General features: G+C 35.2%; 1 protein-coding gene across 3 annotated transcripts; it reads right to left on the bottom strand.

The window, feature by feature from the left end:
- Nucleotides 1–530: 530 nt before the first annotated feature.
- On the bottom strand, nt 531–12,944 carry LOC112500148 (probable plastidic glucose transporter 2). Of its 3 annotated transcripts, XM_025103473.1 has the most exons (15): nt 12,738–12,944; nt 12,262–12,318; nt 11,961–12,113; nt 11,168–11,279; nt 10,799–10,866; nt 10,572–10,704; nt 8,201–8,300; nt 7,998–8,110; nt 7,795–7,888; nt 6,629–6,782; nt 5,653–5,796; nt 5,476–5,549; nt 3,294–3,382; nt 2,215–2,329; nt 833–1,015 (listed from the first exon to the last, which is right to left on the bottom strand). In XM_025103473.1, the coding sequence occupies exons 3-15, from the start codon at nt 12,055–12,057 to the stop codon at nt 833–835; spliced, it is 1,476 nt and encodes a 491-aa protein (XP_024959241.1). In that variant the 5' UTR covers nt 12,058–12,113; nt 12,262–12,318; nt 12,738–12,944. The 3 variants fall into 3 exon arrangements, with proteins under 3 accessions (XP_024959240.1, XP_024959241.1, XP_024959242.1); XM_025103472.1 differs by lacking the exon at nt 12,262–12,318 and having other exon boundaries at nt 531–1,015; nt 12,738–12,894; XM_025103474.1 differs by lacking the exon at nt 12,262–12,318 and having other exon boundaries at nt 11,961–12,045.
- Nucleotides 12,945–18,712: the final 5,768 nt, after the last annotated feature.

The following is an 18,712-nucleotide window of genomic DNA, read 5'->3' as shown; positions in this document are numbered from 1 at the left end:
TAAGTGGGTGGTAGTTTCGGTGTCTGTTGGTATCAACTTTTGCCAGAGATTAGTTGTTTATCTGAGTAGTGGATGTTTGTTTACCCCTCAATAGTTCAATTAAGAAATGGTGTCTGAATCGTTAATAGGTAAATCTTGTTTGATAAAAAAAAATCTATCTCTTAATGGTTCTAAAATCTTCTGAAAGATTTTGTATCATGGACATCCCCTAACCATAAAGCACCCTAATTCCATTGTAAACAATTATATTTCATTTTGCACGATATCATGAGAGTATTAATCATTCTATACCAAACCATTCAACAACTGCCAAATCACCCCTTAAATACAACATATTTTACTTCAATTTTTTTTTAAATAACCTACTTTCAAAACCTTCATTTATATTCCTAGTAAACTTAATTTTATATTTACGGTACTTTGTCCGGTTTAAATTTTGGTATAAACTCCTTTTAAGATTTTTAACATGAAAATTGCTAAGTTAGCCTCAAAGACGAAAACGGCACGAAAACCATAGTCTCGAAAGCAGATGAACGGAAGTCGTATTTTTTAACAAACCACGGGAAATAAATAAATCCGGAATTACACACACATGTATACCAAAGCTTCTTTATTTTACATACAGCATCTTCCCAACAACATAATAAGCTCGAGTAAACCAAACAAACTTCATATATCCCACACAGAAGTAGAATCCGATGATAAGATATACACCGACTCCGCATCTGGGTAGAGGGGTCGTTTCCGTAAATACTAGAATCGCATCAACGGCCTCGGTTGGCTGTTCCGGATTAGCAACAAGCAACACTATGATGATCGATTTACATTTGTTCTATTGTTGTGGAAGAAGAGCTATCTCGATTTCTTGAAGCGTTTTTCCTTTGGTTTCCATCACGTTTCGTTTTACAAAAACCACCCCCACCAAACAAAACGTACCCAGCATCGAGTACAGCAGCTGCGGCCCCATTACCTCCAGCAACCGTAGGAACAATAATCCGACCATGAAATTGAACACCTAGTAAGTAGATTCATCAACACATGCCAACAAGTCGTTAAAGAAATCTTTGGCTATCGAAGGGCAAAATTATGCATCAAATGATAACCATTAATATCTTGAGAACCGGTATATGCATTGTAAGCATAGGCGTATACACTACACAGATTTTGGTGAATATATGTACCAAGGCGAAGGATCGTGTGAGAAGGGAAGTTATGGTGAGAATCATAAGAGATCTGAACACTTGATCACTTTTAATCTCATGCCCACCCATGAATGGCGCTTTAGAAGGGAATTGATCTGGTGCATCTCGATGCACCTCATTAGTGTTGACATTCAATTAGAATTGATCCAAGGGTAGAGATAACTTCTAATTCTTTTCACTATAACTTCTTTTCTCACCGGAACCCAACCTATATGATACATATGCATTGAAGAATATACTAATTGATAGGGGAGGGATCAAATGCAAACTAAGTCATCTGTACAAACCGTCGATTTCACTGTTCAATTTAATAAAATTGTTTCATATAATTCGTTTCTTGAAGAAACTGTTTCATATATTTTTGTTTCTATGTAAAAATGAAATTGTTTAATTTGTTTCTCATTTTGATGAAATTTGTTTTCTAAAATTAATATAATGTCCATAATTAACGGCCCTCCACAGTAAAAATGACTAATCAACCCTCATTAAAAAAAGTGGAAAAAAGAAAAGAAAAATTATGATTGGGTGAATGAGGTTTATACAAATTGCTTGGCTTGCAATTGATCCCTCCGCCTAATTGATGTATTCATATTTTGATAGTGTATATGCATCAATGTATAGACTGCTTCTTACAACTCTCAAAAGGTTTATGGTCCGAATTTGGACTTTCCGCTAGTTCCTATCGTGTAACCATGATTTTTTCCTCGATTAGTGTAACAAACGTTTACTTCTCTATTTCGTAGCCATTTTACCCGATAAATGGGTTTTCAGCTTACATGACACGTGATGATTTTGATAACTTGGCATCAAGATCATCAAGTTACAAGATCTAACGTTTCCCGGTCAAAATAGGTATGAAATATGAAGATTTGAACGTTTGTTACACTAACTAAGAAAAAATATCATCGTTAGGTAAAATAGAAACCAAGGCAAACTTCGTTGCATTTTGATGCATTTTAACTGCAATCAAATTACTAAAACTGAAAAATATTGGGTTTTGAGTGTATATTACCCAGTGAACTGACATACAAAAGGCCATAGCTTTTGCTCTTATTCTGCTTGGAAAGATTTCCGAGAGGAGGAGACCAGGAACAGGACCAACTCCAACAGCAAAACAAAACACAAACCTGCACAAAAGCTTCCTACATTTTACATCCGTTTCTCTTATAATCATATACTCCCTCTGTCTTAACTAAATGTCCACAATTATATTTTAGTTCGTTGGTTTTCCATCAAGTCCTATATGGATAAAGCTGTCTGTGTAGATTAATCTATTTGTATAGATTGTGAGAAGGTTCTTGTTTGGGAGGGTTTTTCTTAGATGGAAGGGGCGAGTTTTTTAATTGACAGTGACAGGTTTGGAAAAAAAACTTGGCTTTCTGCATAAAGCTCTCCCCTAAAAGCTTACTGAATAAGCACTTTCTCTATCATTAAGCCGCTACCAAACAGTCATGTATAGGTAACCGAATAAAACGAGTCATGTTAAGTTCATTAAGCTCTAATAAACAGATGTCTCCAAATTAAAAAATAACGTCTTTTCCATTTCTACCCTTAACTATGGGCAGGCAGAACTTCAGGTTGAGGAGTTACTCGAAATGTTGCCAAGATATCAGTATCCTTGGTTTTATAGTTCGGATTTTCTTTTAGTCATTCATTTTGTATCTTTTCTATTTCATTTCTTTTTCACAGCATTAAAAATCTGATTGCTCTTGATTGTAACTTGTACCCTTAATTATGAGATGAAGAAATCATTACTCAATTTATTAAGGGTAAACTTGTCATTTAGTTAATTAAAAAGTGTGATAATTTATTTTGGGCGAAGGGAGTAATAACAATGAGGATCTATTTAAGGAAATCCACCCGAACCATAGCTTGCTGAAGTCTATTGGATAAGCTCGGCTTATTTACGGTTGCTGGCTGCCAAGCCCCAGCATAACTAGGCTAGAACTTGGCTCCTGCTCACCAAGCTTTCTAACAAGCCAGCTCATCTATATCTAAACCGCCAGGACCATTCCTAGAAAATTAAATCTCGACAGATTTTCATCATCTGGAGCATAGATGAGTGTAAAACACAAAGGGATCGAATCTTACATTAGCATGCCACTGACGGAGAGATACAGAGCTCCAGATGTTGATGCAAACAGGCCGGCTGCAACTACTTGAAAGACTGTAGATATAGCCTAAAATAATCAACGTAAAAGCACATGATTTTAGAGAATTCCTTCAACGACTTTTACCAACTTCACAGATATATTATTACAAGCTAAAGGGTCAAGGACCAGAGGCACCCGAGTTACTGGTAGAGCCCAACCTCCTTAGAGGTCAAAGGTTCAAGTCTTACCGAAGGCGAGGAGTGTGAGTTTTTCAATGTGTGTGTGTGTGATAATCATGAGTCCCAAATTTAAAATAATTATGTTATTTATTAAATAAATAGAAAAGGGTAATTTAGAAATAAAAAAGACAACTCATAAACGCATTTAATAGAAAACCCATAACTCCCATAAATAGGAAACTCATAACTCTCCACAGTGTGTTATTTGTGAATCTTTGATGCTAGTAACAGAGTGTATTTTCGCTGTTTCCTTTGTATTACATCGTGTATCTTAGGGTATCACAAGGTGTATACAGTGGGTATCACAGTGGAATTTTCACGTCGGAGGGGAGAGGAGAGAGAAGATTTTTAAAAATACCTACAATGCCATTTTAAATTTTCAAGTAAAATTACCAAAACTATTAAATTCCTAATTTAAACTTTGATTTGTGGTTGAGATTGGATCTCACGGATCTCACAAAATATTGAGTTTTCGCTTGAATTCCCCCTACATACATAGGAAAGTTATATTTGCCTGAGATCTCATCCTCTTTCAATACATAAGAAAGTTCAAATGAAAACCATAAATACTTTGAGAAATCGGGAACCAACTATTATTCATGATAAATAACCCTGAATGATGATGAATATTATTCATTATCAATATCATGTATTTTCATTATGAATAAAGCATGAATGGTTGGTTTCCAGGTTCTCCAAAAATCAACAGGTCTCAATTGAACCTGCCCCTATATATTACTACAATTTAAAATACTTCCACAGTACAAAAAACCTTGCAGGTCCTAGAAAACCATTTTGATAGGAGACAAACAGACGGTGATATTGAGTTTCTGATAATGTTGGTGAGGGTTTGGAGGGTCAAGCTCTAATCTCCCAAGGTAGCATGCTAAAAAAAGATTATGTGCTCGATTGAAAGAAGGCAATATGTAGCATATATTTGCAGCAGAAGTATTACAGCTTCCATTGGTAACCGGTGAAAATACGGCCAAAACTCGCTGCTATTGATAAATCACAGGTCATGGTATAATAAATTTTATGACTAACCCTGATTTTACGTTGAAGGGTAGAAGGTAAGAGTTGTTCTCAAGTGCAGAGGCTAGAAAATAGTTTCTAAAAATGGAACGCATGGACGAGAATTTTCTCCGGATCGTTCTTGGTCTCCTGTGTGAACAATGGGGTTATTTCCCTAATTGACCTCCTGACAAGTGCTTTTAAAGAGATAATATAGCTAAATGACCTCCTGACAAGTATTCTCTAAACCTTTTGACAGGGTTTTAGGCATTCTTGCATATAGAAGTTGGATTCTTTTGATATGCAGTGTGGTATTCTCAAACCTGTCAGAAGGTCATGGATTTAAACAGAACAGTTAGAATGTTGTTTAACCAAATGACCCTTTTTAAATCCATGACCTTCTGACAGGTTTCTAGGATTCTTGAGTATGAAAGGACAATTTTGCTCAATAACCTTATATAAGATTTTTATTAACAACATAACCTTCGGATAAAATTAGTGGCATTCTTGTATATAGAAGTGGCATTCTCAGACGTGTCAAAAGGTCATGGATTTAATAGAAAATTGTGAGAAAGTCATTCAACCACTGGACCGAAATGAAAGATGCATTCTTCAGTTATGCAGTGGCATTCTCAAAACTTGTCAAAAAGGTCATGGATTTAAAAGAAAAAACTGTCAGAAGATCATTTAACTGAATGACCCATGAATGATGACAGGACATGGATCGAGGTCATTGCCCCATAGTTTCCCGACGCATTTGTTAGGGTGTTATTTTGGGGCTGGCAAGGGAGATGGTTTATTTTGGACCTTCAGTTAGGGACTGACATAACCTACATTTATAGAAAACTGTACACCTACTTCCTTAGCATGTTCATTATGCAATTAACAATTTAATTATGCATAAAACAACTATAGATGTACGAAAATTACCATGCCAAAGAAGCTCCACAGAAGGAGAACCTTCCTCCCAAGTTTATCCATCAGAAGCAACGCAATGATAGATCCTGAACAACTCTCAAGTCAGAAACCATGTGATACTTGATAATTAAAGCAAGTAGGATAACAATGAATTAAATGCCAAAGAGAGATGGTGAGAGAGCTGATTACCCAATAGATTAACGATCCCCACAAAGGCGTTGGCAAGGTTTGACGAAACTCCCGCACTTCTAAATACAGTTGAAGAGAAATAAAATACAGCATTTATGCCAGATAGCTGTTGTAAAGCAAACAGGGTTGATCCAATAAAAACAACTGCAAAAGGAACAAGTGAATAACAAGGCATTTTGCGGTGGACAAAACAGAAGCAGTGGCGGGCAGCCTAAGACAAAACTAAATACTCCCTCCTTTCAAAATAAGTGTCGGTGTTTATATTTTAGTTTGTCCCAAAATAAGTGTCCACTTTCAAAAGGAAGTGCCTACTTTCCAATTTTACCCGTAATATACGATGGAGAAATTCATTACTTCTATTGTTGACAATAAGTTCTTTCAAAATTGACTATTTGTCCCTCTGTTAGAGGTGTTCCACAAATGTTGGCGATCAAGAAAATAGATTTACGAACGAATAGATTGGATCGACTTGGAAAATGGAAAGATTTGCACAAGTTATACGTTTTGTCACCACTTTGTGTAAAACCCTTAGATACTTGGGACTCCATTGCTGAAATAGTATCTCTCCCCCAAAAAAGCATGTGTTTTGACCGACGCACAAAGACAATATTTTGTTGCGAATGAACAAGATATTGAGGAATTGTACATAAAAAAACACTTACCTGAATTTCTTTTTTGCAAAATAGGAGATAAACAAAAAATACCAATTGAGGCTTAGGAATTTCTATGTAACTTAAGTGACACAATAAAAGCTTTCTCTCTTCTTCTATTAACTCATTTTATGTATCGGATATACCATTCGACCCATTGTTGGGAACTGATGATTGGCTTTTAGTTAATTAAAAAGTGTAATAATTACACATTTCCTAGAACTCTTATGTTTTTTTTCATTGTAGACATCCATTTGGGATGGAGGGAGTAGAAGATATGTACATGCTTGTAAACCCTGGATTAGTCCCTCAAAATCCACAGTTACCTCTAAAATGGCGCCCATAGAGCAGTTCTGAAATCCCAACAGTCTCATTCTCATCCCCCCTGTCCGACTTCAACAGCTCTGCCATTGCCGGTCTGACATTTGTAGCCCCTAAAAGTTTCTGGAACTCGACCTCTGCTTCAGTATTTCTTCCTTTCTATCAAGCATAGGAGGAATTTCACATCAGGTTCAAGCATGAGCATGTAATATGCTATTAATATATGAGTTGTTTGATGTATGGTGGAACTTTGTAGGTCATCTGATCTATGATGTGCATAGAGTAAGGGGCTGCTTGCTAAACACTGACTACCTCTTTCCGGGTAACTAAACACTTATTGCCTCTTACCGGGTAAGAGACACCCGAAAAAAGATGATGGACTTTACCAACAATCTTACCGTTCCGTTTTGCAGACTGAGAATCTTACCCGGTAAGTGTGGGTGGTGACTCTTACCCGGTTAGCGCTTATTGGGTAAGGGACGTTTACACTATACTATTTTGATGGCCGTGAATCTTACCCGGTAAGGTAAGTGAGGGTGGTTGGTATACGTCCCCTAACATACAAAATCCTCTGATATTCGTGTGTGTTCAAACATACATACAAACATATAAGCACACACACATATACATTGATACACATACATACATATATATAGGGTTGGGTTCACGTGACACCAGCTTGTTTTCGTGAGACCCGCATGACCACTTTTTTACACTTGAAAACTTCACAGCAAAAAGTTGTAAAGGTAAAAAAAAGCCAAACCTTCACAGCATAAACACTGAGAAGGTTACCTTCACAACGTTCTGCTGTGAAGTTTCAAGTTTAAAAGAGTGGTCTCACGGGTCTCACGAAAACAGGCTGGTCTCACGTGATCACAAGTCTCTTTCTCTCTCTCTCTCTCTCTCTCTCTCTCTCTCTCTCTCTATATATATATATATATATATATATATGCATGTGTGCATGTGTATGTATATGCTCATATGAATGCATATGGAACATGTTACTCATATAACAAATGCGTTACCATGAGCGTGATAATGGATTAAACAAGAGCATGGTCTTTAATGAACATGGTCATCCATAAAAGTCACCACCCACACAAGAAACGATAGAGGACAATGGAGAAAGATAAACCATTGCGTGAAAGTAGAAATAAAGATAACAACAAACCTTGTAAAGCCAATGTGGACTTTCTGCACAGAATACCATAGCAAGAGCAAGTACTGTGGATGGAATTGTAGATAGCCAAAAGCACATACGCCACCTGAGCACAAAGGTCCAAGTTATGACCCTAAAATATCTACGACAGTTTCTAAATTAGAGAGAGCAAAAGAAATCTGTAGATATATTGTAGCATCCAATTATTTCCTTACCAGCCTGGGATACTCTTAACAGGGATCCCTATCAAAAGAGCCCCCATTAACCCTAAACATGTTGAAATTTGAATGAAGCTGCCATATGTACCACGCACAGAAGGAGGCGAAACCTGCTAGAAATCACAAGAATTTGATAAGTGATGCATTTTTAAAGATCCCATAGGATACCCATATCCAAACAAAAGGTAGGACAGGTTGACCTCTGTGATATAGAGAGATGCGACAGGAGGACCAATACCCAACCCAATTCCAACAAGAAACCTCCCAAGTAGCATCCCTGTCAAATTATTGCTTGTTGCACTGAAAAAGTATATATTAGCATGTCTACAAAAGACTATACACAGATGAAAAAATATGATAAAGCAGACCTCATAAGGAGTTAGGGCATCATGAGAGCATGCAAAATGAGTGATTAAGCAAAAGAATTGAAGTTCATGCAGGATGTAAACAATCTGTAGGTCAATTAATGTAAAACTAAGAGTTGTCAAAGATAACATAAAATTAAGCATCACAAATAAATGATATAGTTCTTCACAGCTTATATTAACAGGCCTTTCTCTTTTCTTTTTCCCTTGCATTCATTCGCTATGTATCATGCATGAATTGTCTCTTTAAACAATAATATCTAACTGAAGGATCTTAAAGTTTTGAGCCAAATCTAACTGACAGCCTTCATAAAACTTTTTGAATCTCCCAATGGAATCAACTCCGAGTAGCTGACTGAGTTGTATATGTCGAGAGCATAAAACTAAAAAATGTTTTGAATTTGAAGTGATCACCTAAGGGAGTTTACCAATAACCAGTGTCTGTTTGTAGTTCCTTGCTCAAAGGCCTCGAGTGCAACCACAATTAATACCACATTGTCAGGTAAAAGGTTGCATTAACTTAAGAGCAGACTGGTTATGTAGATTATACTCCCTTCGTCGCAAAAAAATGCAACCCTTCCTATATTGGGATACTTCCAAAAAAATGCAATATTTCCTTTTTGGGTGAGTTTTTAAACCAACTTTACTTTTTGCCCCTTGGTAATCAATACTTAAATTTAGTAACTTTGATTATTGTCCACAAGCTTTTTTTATTCCATCTTTACTAAGGGGCATGTTAGACATTTACATAATGGTTAAATATTTTTATTAGACCATGTGTTAGGTGAAACGTTGCATTTTATCAGATGGAGAGAGTATCTCTTATGTCTTTCTAGTAGTTTCCTGATTGGATGTGTGATGTGTAAGCACAATCCACCATACTATCTGCCATAAGGTGGCATCAAGTCCATAACAGAAGTCATGTTTCACAGATAGTAGGCCGCACTGCACAAACAGGTTCTAAGTGCTTAATTTCACCCTTCACCCTCCTTGTAACTGTATTAAAGTTTGACTTCTGTATCAGTGGTCCTATGAGATAAACCTCTTGTCCCATGATAACGAAGGCATGAGCATTCAAATGCAACTTCCCGTTTTGTATGCATCCACTACTTATCAGACAAATTTGACCACATTCTCCAGGACACTAATGATTTTCATGCAATCAACTTGCCATTAAGGAGGCGTTCTCAAGACACAAACCTAGATAGCACACGGAAACTTGATCTTCATGCAGGACCCACACAAGAAACGGAGGACAGACAGCTACCACCAGTAGAGAACACGTATAGTTTCAATCCAATCATATGTAGTTAAGGCACTAAAAGCAGAAAGATGAAAGCATGTTCTAAGTTTAGCTTAAGCATCCTCCATAAATGTTCAGTTTGAAGGGTAAAGCAACATCAGTTGCTATTTTAGGAGGCCACTACTCAAAGTAGGCACTATGGTTGGCATTTAGCCATAGATAAGATAGTAGAGAGCAGATAGGTGATACAACCTTATATACCAAGATAAAAAGACGAGTCCAAGTGAAGAACTGGAGAGAGGAACAGAAACAAACTACCTGGATAGTTTTGAGATAAAATTTGTACAAACTAGTTGCTGATACTTGAGGACTGTTATCCTTTTAGATGTCATGTAAACAAGTGTCATTTGTTCCCTTGGATGAAGAACGGAGCTGTAAAGATCATGTCGTCTTAACTGATTTTGTATATTTTACCATTGTCTCTGACTTGGTGTACTATTGGCAATAGATATTATCTCTGACTCCCAGCTCACCCCATGAGTCCCAGTCTAAAGCAAGATTGATCACTCTAACCGTGGAGTAAGATTTCATTATAGATAGTTCCTCCACCACTCCTAATTACTATTTTGTTGGCAGGTGCCAAAGGACTTTTATATTAGGTGCACAATTATAACAAAAGAAGACCTTCCTTATGCATGTGCAATAGAGATCCCTTAACACATGGTCTGACAGCAATTGAAAAAGGCAAACATGAGATACCAAGGCAAGTGATAAAAATTATACTGTGAAAATTAGCAGTCAACAAACTAAACTTGAAGATGATGCATGTGTCATCCTTCTAAAACTCGCTCTATATCACCTTTCTTAGTCTAGAACCAGGATGAATGACGTAATTATGAATGAGATAATGGATATCTAGATTAGCAAAGTAAACTTGTAAAACTTTCTTGAAAATATTATTACCTACAGCAAGCACCGATGATCATAGGCAAAGCACAAAACTGAAAGGACCTGCGGCGCCCAACTCCATCAGCAATATAACCACTGAACAGAGACCCAAGAAAGGCACCACCAAGACATGTGCTAACCACCAGACCTTTATTTACAATGTACAGAAGCTCGTAAGATATAGTTTAAATGCAGATAGCAGAAAAACAGAGGATGAATGTTCTGTGAAAATGAGAAGACACCTTCAGCTAGGCTATTCCCGCTGAAACCAAGATCATTGGCAATGCTTTCAAGCGGTTCGTTCACCACACTGCATATAAAGGAACATGGTTTACATATCACAAACTTTGAGTTTCTTACTACGTGGATTATATTCAATCTTGTTGTAAATTAATATCTCCTTTTTACGAATATACTCTGCAAAACATTTGAGAATAGACAAGCTATCTGTATCTTGTTATGTTCTGTTAAGTTACCAGTAACCACTACTCCACTATGTTTTGCATTATATAAGGCGAGACTCTTTTGGAACACGTATACAAGGATGCTCATAACTTTGCTTGAGGTGAAGGGGGCAATGAAAACAAGAGATATCTAGATTGAGAACGAACCCAAGATGGTAGCCAAATAAGAACGAAACTATGGATGCCACAAGTACATGAGGCAGAGAACGTCTTGAGGGTGGATCCATAGATTCTTGGACCATACCATCCTGCAAAAGTGCTACACGAACAAACAATATTTTCAGCATAATGAAACTCCAAATTATTGCCCGAGTAACAGTTAATTAGAAATTAAATTGGCACGATAACCTCTTATGGTAGTCACATATATCCATTAACAACCCCTAAGCTTCTTACTTTCATAGATTTTTGACAAATCAACAAATCTACCAGAAGCTTTTGTGCTAGATGACACATCCCACTTAAAAGGTCCAAACATCTGAAGGAGCAATATTTTCTTTTTCTGTTCCAAGTTAATTTTACAATTGTAATGCTTCCCAAGTTGTACTCCCTCGTTACCCAAAAAACAAATGTTGAACTTGAAATATCCGATTGACGATAACTAAAACAATATTAACTTCCCAAGTATACAACTAGGTACAACAGTAAGAATACAGAAGGTGGTGGCAGTTAATGATGGTGGAATACTCATAATAAATTTGAAACCCAACTACATTCAATAGTCCAATTATTAAGACATATCTTCGCCTTTGAGATGCAGCAAAACAAAATTACAGAACCGAAGCTTCACCTTTTTGCAATATAAAAGGTATTATTTGTAAACACCTAAGTTCACAAAACTTTTTACAAGTTCAAGTATTAACTTCATGATGACCATTTTAACAGAACAAAAGGCATCCGTATCGGAGCAGAAATATACGATAAATAATCAGAGGGTTACCAGAATCATCTTCTAGGTCAACTGAATTTGTGCTGTCCTTGGACGGCACACGCTTGTACATGGAGGCAGAACCGTGTGGGTGTACCTGCACCTGCATGCCACTACCTGTCCAAACTTGACTCTGGATTGTGCAACTCTGATAACTCTAAGACACTGTCACCAAATCCATTAAAACAAAACGTCATCAACCAATATACCCATTAAAACAGAACACCATATACAAAATTAAGCTTCACAACACTAAATTACGAATGCCATAACCAATAAAACTCTTAAATTCAACTCTGGAAATAAATATAACTTTACTGAACAAAACGTAGGAGCAGTTGCTGGGACATCACACCACTGATAAAAAAACCTTCAAAGAAAAAGTAGAAGTAATGGTGATTAAGATAAATCATCCACAGAACTTTAAACTTGAAAGCAGCGCCCGCCCCAGGCAAAAAGGAATAATCTCACCGAATAACCACTCAAACAACAAAACCATGGTGCAAAGTCGCTAATCTGCTACTAATGACTCGTTATAAGCTCAGAGATCAAAATCGGCGTCGACTTGAGTGCGGAATGTAACATCGCATCATTCAAACATATCACGAAATTCAATAACCTCAACACGAGGAGTTAGATCTAACACGCTGCAACATCAAACTTACGACCATACTATACATCACTATTTCGTTGCGTCAAGCGTATATCATACAAACCAGATAACCTACAAACAAACGATCAAATACATGCAAAAATTTGAAGCAAATTACCAAAATCCAAGCTGCTTACCTAACGATTTTTTCTGATCGTTCAAACAGAAATCCAGAAGAGCAAAATCGCAGTTTCAGTTCTCACTGTAATCAGAAGTTCGAGAAGTTTCTTCACCAAATTTTCACGTTAAATCCTCACATAGAGTATCACAATGTGTATTGCTTCAGATGCAAGCGGAGGAAGGCGGTTAACGGTGGTTGTCTCTTTAATACGCCGGACACATGTTGGCTGTTGCTATAGTGCGCCTAATAGTGCTTTGGCCTCCACGCCGCTAGTTTTAACTCTTTGATAAGAGAAAATAGTAAAATTACTTTTTTAGTCCCTATGGTTTGTTGTTTTCTTTTTTAGTCCCTATACTTTTGAGACTACAATTTTCAACTTTATGGTTTACAATTTATTGTTGTTTTCGTTCTTATAATTTATAATTTATCGTTGTTTTCGTTCTTATGGTTTACAAGTTATTGTTGTTTTCGTCTCTCGTACTTTATGGTAGAAATTAATAGGAATGTTCATCAGTTGAAATCCAATAGATTTACGTGGATTCGATCTGATCCAATCATTCATTGGCTGTTAAATTTCTCCATCTGATCCAATACAATCAACTGAATAATTGAATCAGATCGGTTCCATCCATTGAATATTACTATACATTGGATCAGATTGGATTCGTTCAATGCTTTGATTCAAATTTCAACCAATCGATCCATTATTTCAACAAATTATACATATATTTTTCTAAGTTCATAAAAACACTAAGGGACTGTTTGTTTACCTCTTAATAGTTCCATTAAGAATCAGTCTCTAAATGGCTAAAAGGTGAACCTTGTTTGGGAAAAAAAAGTATTTCTTAATGGTTCTAAAACCCTCTGAATGGTTTTGTATCATGGGCCTCACTTAACCATTCAGCACCCTAATTTCATTGTAAACAATTACCGAACAATTATATTTCATTTTGCACTATATCGTGAGAGCCTCTTAGGGGCTGTTTACTAAATGTTTACCCGGGTAAGCATTTATCAAGTCACACAACCTCACTCGATGAATATGGTAAAAACCAATAATTTTATCCGATAAGGGCAAACAAGGACCAAGAGTCTTACCCGGGAAGTGAGGGCAACAACTCTTACCATGATAAGTGCTTACGAGGTAAATTATTGCATAGGATGTTGTTTTGGTGGACCAAAATCTTACCCAGTAAGTAAATAGTATTGCTAAATTTTATGGATAAACACTTATCGGGTAAGTGTTTGGTAAACAACCCCTTAATCATTCTGACCACTTAATCATTCTGCACAAAACTATTCAGCAACTGTCAAACAACACCTAAGGCCTTGTTTGTTTTTTGAAAGGAAAAAAAAACTCTTGTTAGCCTCTTATATCTGATCTGTTAAGAGATAGGGTCATTCAGACTGTTTGTTTTTTTCCAATTCTTCAAATGGCGCTTGTAACTTATTGTCATCTTATCTGGTAAGAGGTAAACCAATCTCTTATTTGCCTCTTATTGTTCTTGAAGCCTTTAACAACGACGTTTCTCAATTAATTAACCTTAATCGATCAGTTGTCTCAATTGATCATTACCAAATCGATCATCAAATCTCTTAATTGGTGTATTTTAATATAATTTAAATGTGTTAAATATCGTTAATGGCATATTTTCGTTTAAATGAATGTTAATTATATAATTTAAATATAAATTTCGCAATGACGACGAATAAATATATAAAATTGTATAAATTTATCTGTAAATTCAACGTTACAATTTTCTAATCGGTAAAATAGACAATTTAAACAAATTCATATAGTAATCAGCTTACAAAAACAAACAGTCTTCAAATGTATCAGGAGTGGTGTCTGATTGGTTTTAACTTGGCTTCAAAGGTCAAAAGTATCAGGAGGTCTCAAGTTCAAATCTAAGGAGGAATAAAATCCCCTTGTGGCCACGTAGGTTCAAATGCGGTGACTTCAGACTATCTGCAAAGCAGGTGGTCGTATTAGGATTAGTCGGCTCCATAACGGATTGGATATCCAAGTTAATTAAAAAAATTATAATAAATTGCAATCGAAAGAAAGGGATGAAAAACATAATTTACCCAGCGGGAAACAAATATGGGCTCATTTACAACAAATACCTTAAATGTTGTATAAATAACAATAACACCCCTGTATTATAACAAACTGGCAAAATCACCCCCAAGTTCATTGCTTAGACCCAATAAAAAAATTATTTAAATGCATTTATTTCGACTTATTTATTAAAGAGGGTTGGGTTATAGTGAAAAAGGTAAGAAGGAATCTCCACGTTTTGATCAATTTTAATTGAAGATCGGCACTAATAAAACGCACCTATATGTATCAGATTAATTCATATATCAAGCGTAATTCATTAGATCGGGTTAAATTAAATTTTAAAAATGATCAAGGATCCAAATCTAATGGTCTAAAGTTGCACGGTGGCAATTTTGTGATTATTGAGAAGTCTCATGGCAATTTTGTGATTATGAATGTTCAGATTATAGATCTAATCAAAGGGTTGATAATTGGTCTTACGGATCTCACAAAAAACTTTTTGTCTCACATGATCTCAAGTCTCTCTCTCTCTCTATATGTATATATAAAGTAGGTCATGATATTGATGTGTATGATGAGAAAATGTGTAGGTTATGGTGCATTTAAACATCTCCAACAGATTATCTAAAACGAAGTTCTTTGCTCTAACAAATTTCCCAAATCATTTTCCAAAACAGAGAAAACAAGAAAAATGTGTTGAAATTCTCTAAATTTAGAGAACTCTCTAAAAATGATTACTTATTTTTTATTTTTTCTACCAAAAAAAAATCTTGAAATTAAATGTTAATGGTAGAGAAACGATATTTTATTAAGTATAATAAATATTTTAATAATATAATTAATAATATGATCTAAAAAATGGTGAAACAGTTGTAAATATTAAAAAAATTAAAAAATTTAACTTTTAATTATTCATTTTTGAAGAATCCATTGAAGATGTTTTTAGCTCACTCATTTTAAAAAACCTTATGTTTTTTTTTTTACCTTTTTAATACATGATTTAATCTGATTCTGACAATAAACCATAACTATAAAGTAGAGTCAACCATAAGCGTGGTGTCTGATTGGTTTGAGTTTGCCTCCAAAAGACAAAAGTATCTGGAAGTCTCATGTTCAAATCCAAGAAGAAATAAAAATTCTCTTGTAGTCACAAAAATTCAAATACGATAATTTAAGACTATCTGTAAAACAGATGATAACTTTAAGATTAACCCAACTTACATAACACAAATAAATACGATCCAATGATACGGAATTTATTAGGCGAAAAGACTTCTAGAAGGCTGCTGCATTTATGTTTAACAACTTCTCACCCCCACCCTATTTATTGTGGTCTTCTCATCTCGACCGTTGACTACATTTCACCTTGTCTCTTAGTAAAAAATATCTCCATTTTATCTCATGTTACTAATAAAGCATTTCATTGAAATTCTTAATTGTAGGTTTGCTGAATTTAGGGTACGTTTATTAAATATTTATTTGATAAACGTTTACTGGTAAAATATAATACTATTATTTATTTATTAGGTAAGATTTTAGTCAACAAAAATAACATCTTATGCAATAATTTATTCGGTAAGTGTTAATCATGGTAAGAGTTGTTGACCTCACTTATCGGATAAAGAGTATTCGACCTCACTTACCAGGTAAGACTTTTGGTCATTGCCTTGTTTTTACCAGATAAGATTCTTGGTCTTTGTTGTACTCATTCAGTAAGGTAATATGACTTGGTAAACGTTTACCCGGATAAGTGTTTGATAATTTTTTGATAAGACTTGAAAGTAAGAAACTTAGAGGCTGTCTGGCAGTTGCTGAATGATTTGGTACAGAATGATTAAGTGGTCATAATGATTAATATGCTCTTATGATGTAATACAAAGTGAAATATAATTGTTTACAATGAAATTATGACGTTGAATGATTAAGGGAGACCCATATACAAAATCATTCAGAGGGTTTTAAAACTGTTAAGAGACGTATTTTTTTTTTTGTCAAACAATATTCACCTCTTAACGATTCAGTTATGCATCTTAGTGGAACTATTAAGAGGTAAACAAACAACCATTTACATGTGAATATGATTTAACGTCTTTCAGATAAGTTACGTATGTACTGTGAGTTTCTAAAACCTTCAAACATGCCAGATGTTTCAGTATGTTAAATGTTATGCAATAAACTGTTTTCTTAGATATGAGGGGTCATGTATCAGAACACCAGTAGTATCAGACGGGACACTGTAAAGCTGCACAAATTTGGTTCATATATTGCAATGGTACCTTTTATTCTCAGTTGAATCATATATTACCACTTTACAATATGGTTACTATTGTCTATAGTCGGCTTGTTAATACGTGACACATTATCCCCAGTATGTCAATTTGTCGGTCTAGCAGTGAGATCTTATATGTATGCAATTATTTCCATGTAGTAATTCAACTTGTCTGTATGCATGATAATTCTTACAGTTTATATCATAAATTATATGTATATATATTGAATTATGCTTATATCAGTTCAGTTTTTAATGTTTCATTACATGTTTGCCTTGCAATATATCATGGTTTCAGGTTAAATGTGTTTATCAGCCATTTCATTTGAAAACCGTAAACCCACTTAACGTACATATAAGTAACAGTATTTAACTTAAATTAGAAATTTTATGTTCCAAGAGCATTTCCAACAAATTCTCCAAAATGGGTAAGTAAAAAGTCAACATCTCAAATGGAAAAAAACCACCTTCGCCTCTAACAGGTTATCTATTTTGAAAAATACTGAATTGATTATATTATTAAAATATTTAATACATCTCATTAAAATTTATTTTTATATTCCAAATATTTAAATTCAAACAATCTCATTGGTAGAAATTTAGGGCTGTTCATCGGTTGACATCCATTGGATGTAAGAGGAACCGATCCGATCCAACAATATATGGAATGTTGGATTTTGCCAACCGATCCGATCCAATTAACATTGGATAACCGATCAAATCCAATACAACTGATGATTGGATTCGATTCCATCCATTGGCTGATCCTCTGGGATTGAACCGATCCAATCTAATACAACTGATGATTGGATTCGACTCGGTTCCATCAATTGGATATCCAATGGATGATCCTCTGGGATTGGATATATTCAGAGTGTCAATTTAATCGAATTCTCCAAAAATGATACAAATTGATTAATCACTTTTAATACGTGTCAAAACCAACACAAATAAAATTAAAAATTCAAAGTCTCATATAAAACAAATTCCAATTTAAGCAATTTGAAAATAAATTAATTGGATAATGGTTGGATGAACAACTGGATGATTATCAAATGATTAATTGGATGTTGATCGGTTCGGCTCAGTTTTGGACTGTCAATCGAGAACCGACCGATCCAAATTGGATGTTGAAAATTTTCAATTCGATCGGATTTCAATTACAATTGGATATCCAATTATGGTCGGTCGGTTCTAATTGGATCAGTCGGTTTTCTGCACACCCATACCTAGAATCAATAAAAAAACATTTTTCACTCGTAAGTAATTTTTTGGAGAAATCTCCAAATTTGGAGAATTTCATCATCTTTCTCCATTTGAAGAACATTTTGGGGAATTTGTTGGAGCAAAAATCACCAAAATTTCAATTTTAAAGAATCTGTTGGAAATGCTATAAATGCCCCAAGTTTGACGCAGTGTTAGTCCATGTTTATTCATTCCAGTATTACAGATTGTAACTGAATCTCAACTTCAGTTGCTTCAAATTGCTGAAGCATCTCAAATTCAGTTGCCGAGTGACGCACAACCGTGTTTTAAACTTTGATTGAGTATCCATTATGATTCGGTAAACATCGGAACCTTGTAAAGTAGGGTATAAGATGGGTCGAACTGAATTACAACTATAACAATATTCTGTTATGCAGATCAAAACAGGTGG

Source organism: Cynara cardunculus (assembly GCF_001531365.2).
Source record: "Cynara cardunculus var. scolymus isolate 2C chromosome LG 17, CcrdV1, whole genome shotgun sequence".
NCBI classification, from domain to species: domain Eukaryota; kingdom Viridiplantae; phylum Streptophyta; class Magnoliopsida; order Asterales; family Asteraceae; genus Cynara; species Cynara cardunculus.
Note: the sequence above shows the minus strand (reverse complement) of the source record. Positions and strands in the feature narration are given on the sequence as shown.

Bases quoted from the DNA above. Each gene is read 5' to 3' on its own strand.
- LOC112500148 (XM_025103473.1), bottom strand. From the start codon at position 12,057: ATGCAGGTGCAGGTACACCCACACGGTTCTGCCTCCATGTACAAGCGT. The intron at 11,280-11,960 runs GTAACCCTCTGA...TTGTTCGTGTAG, and splicing joins TGACCTAGAAGATGATTCTG to CACTTTTGCAGGATGGTATG. The intron at 10,705-10,798 runs GTGTCTTCTCAT...TTGTAAATAAAG, and splicing joins CGGGAATAGCCTAGCTGAAG to GTCTGGTGGTTAGCACATGT.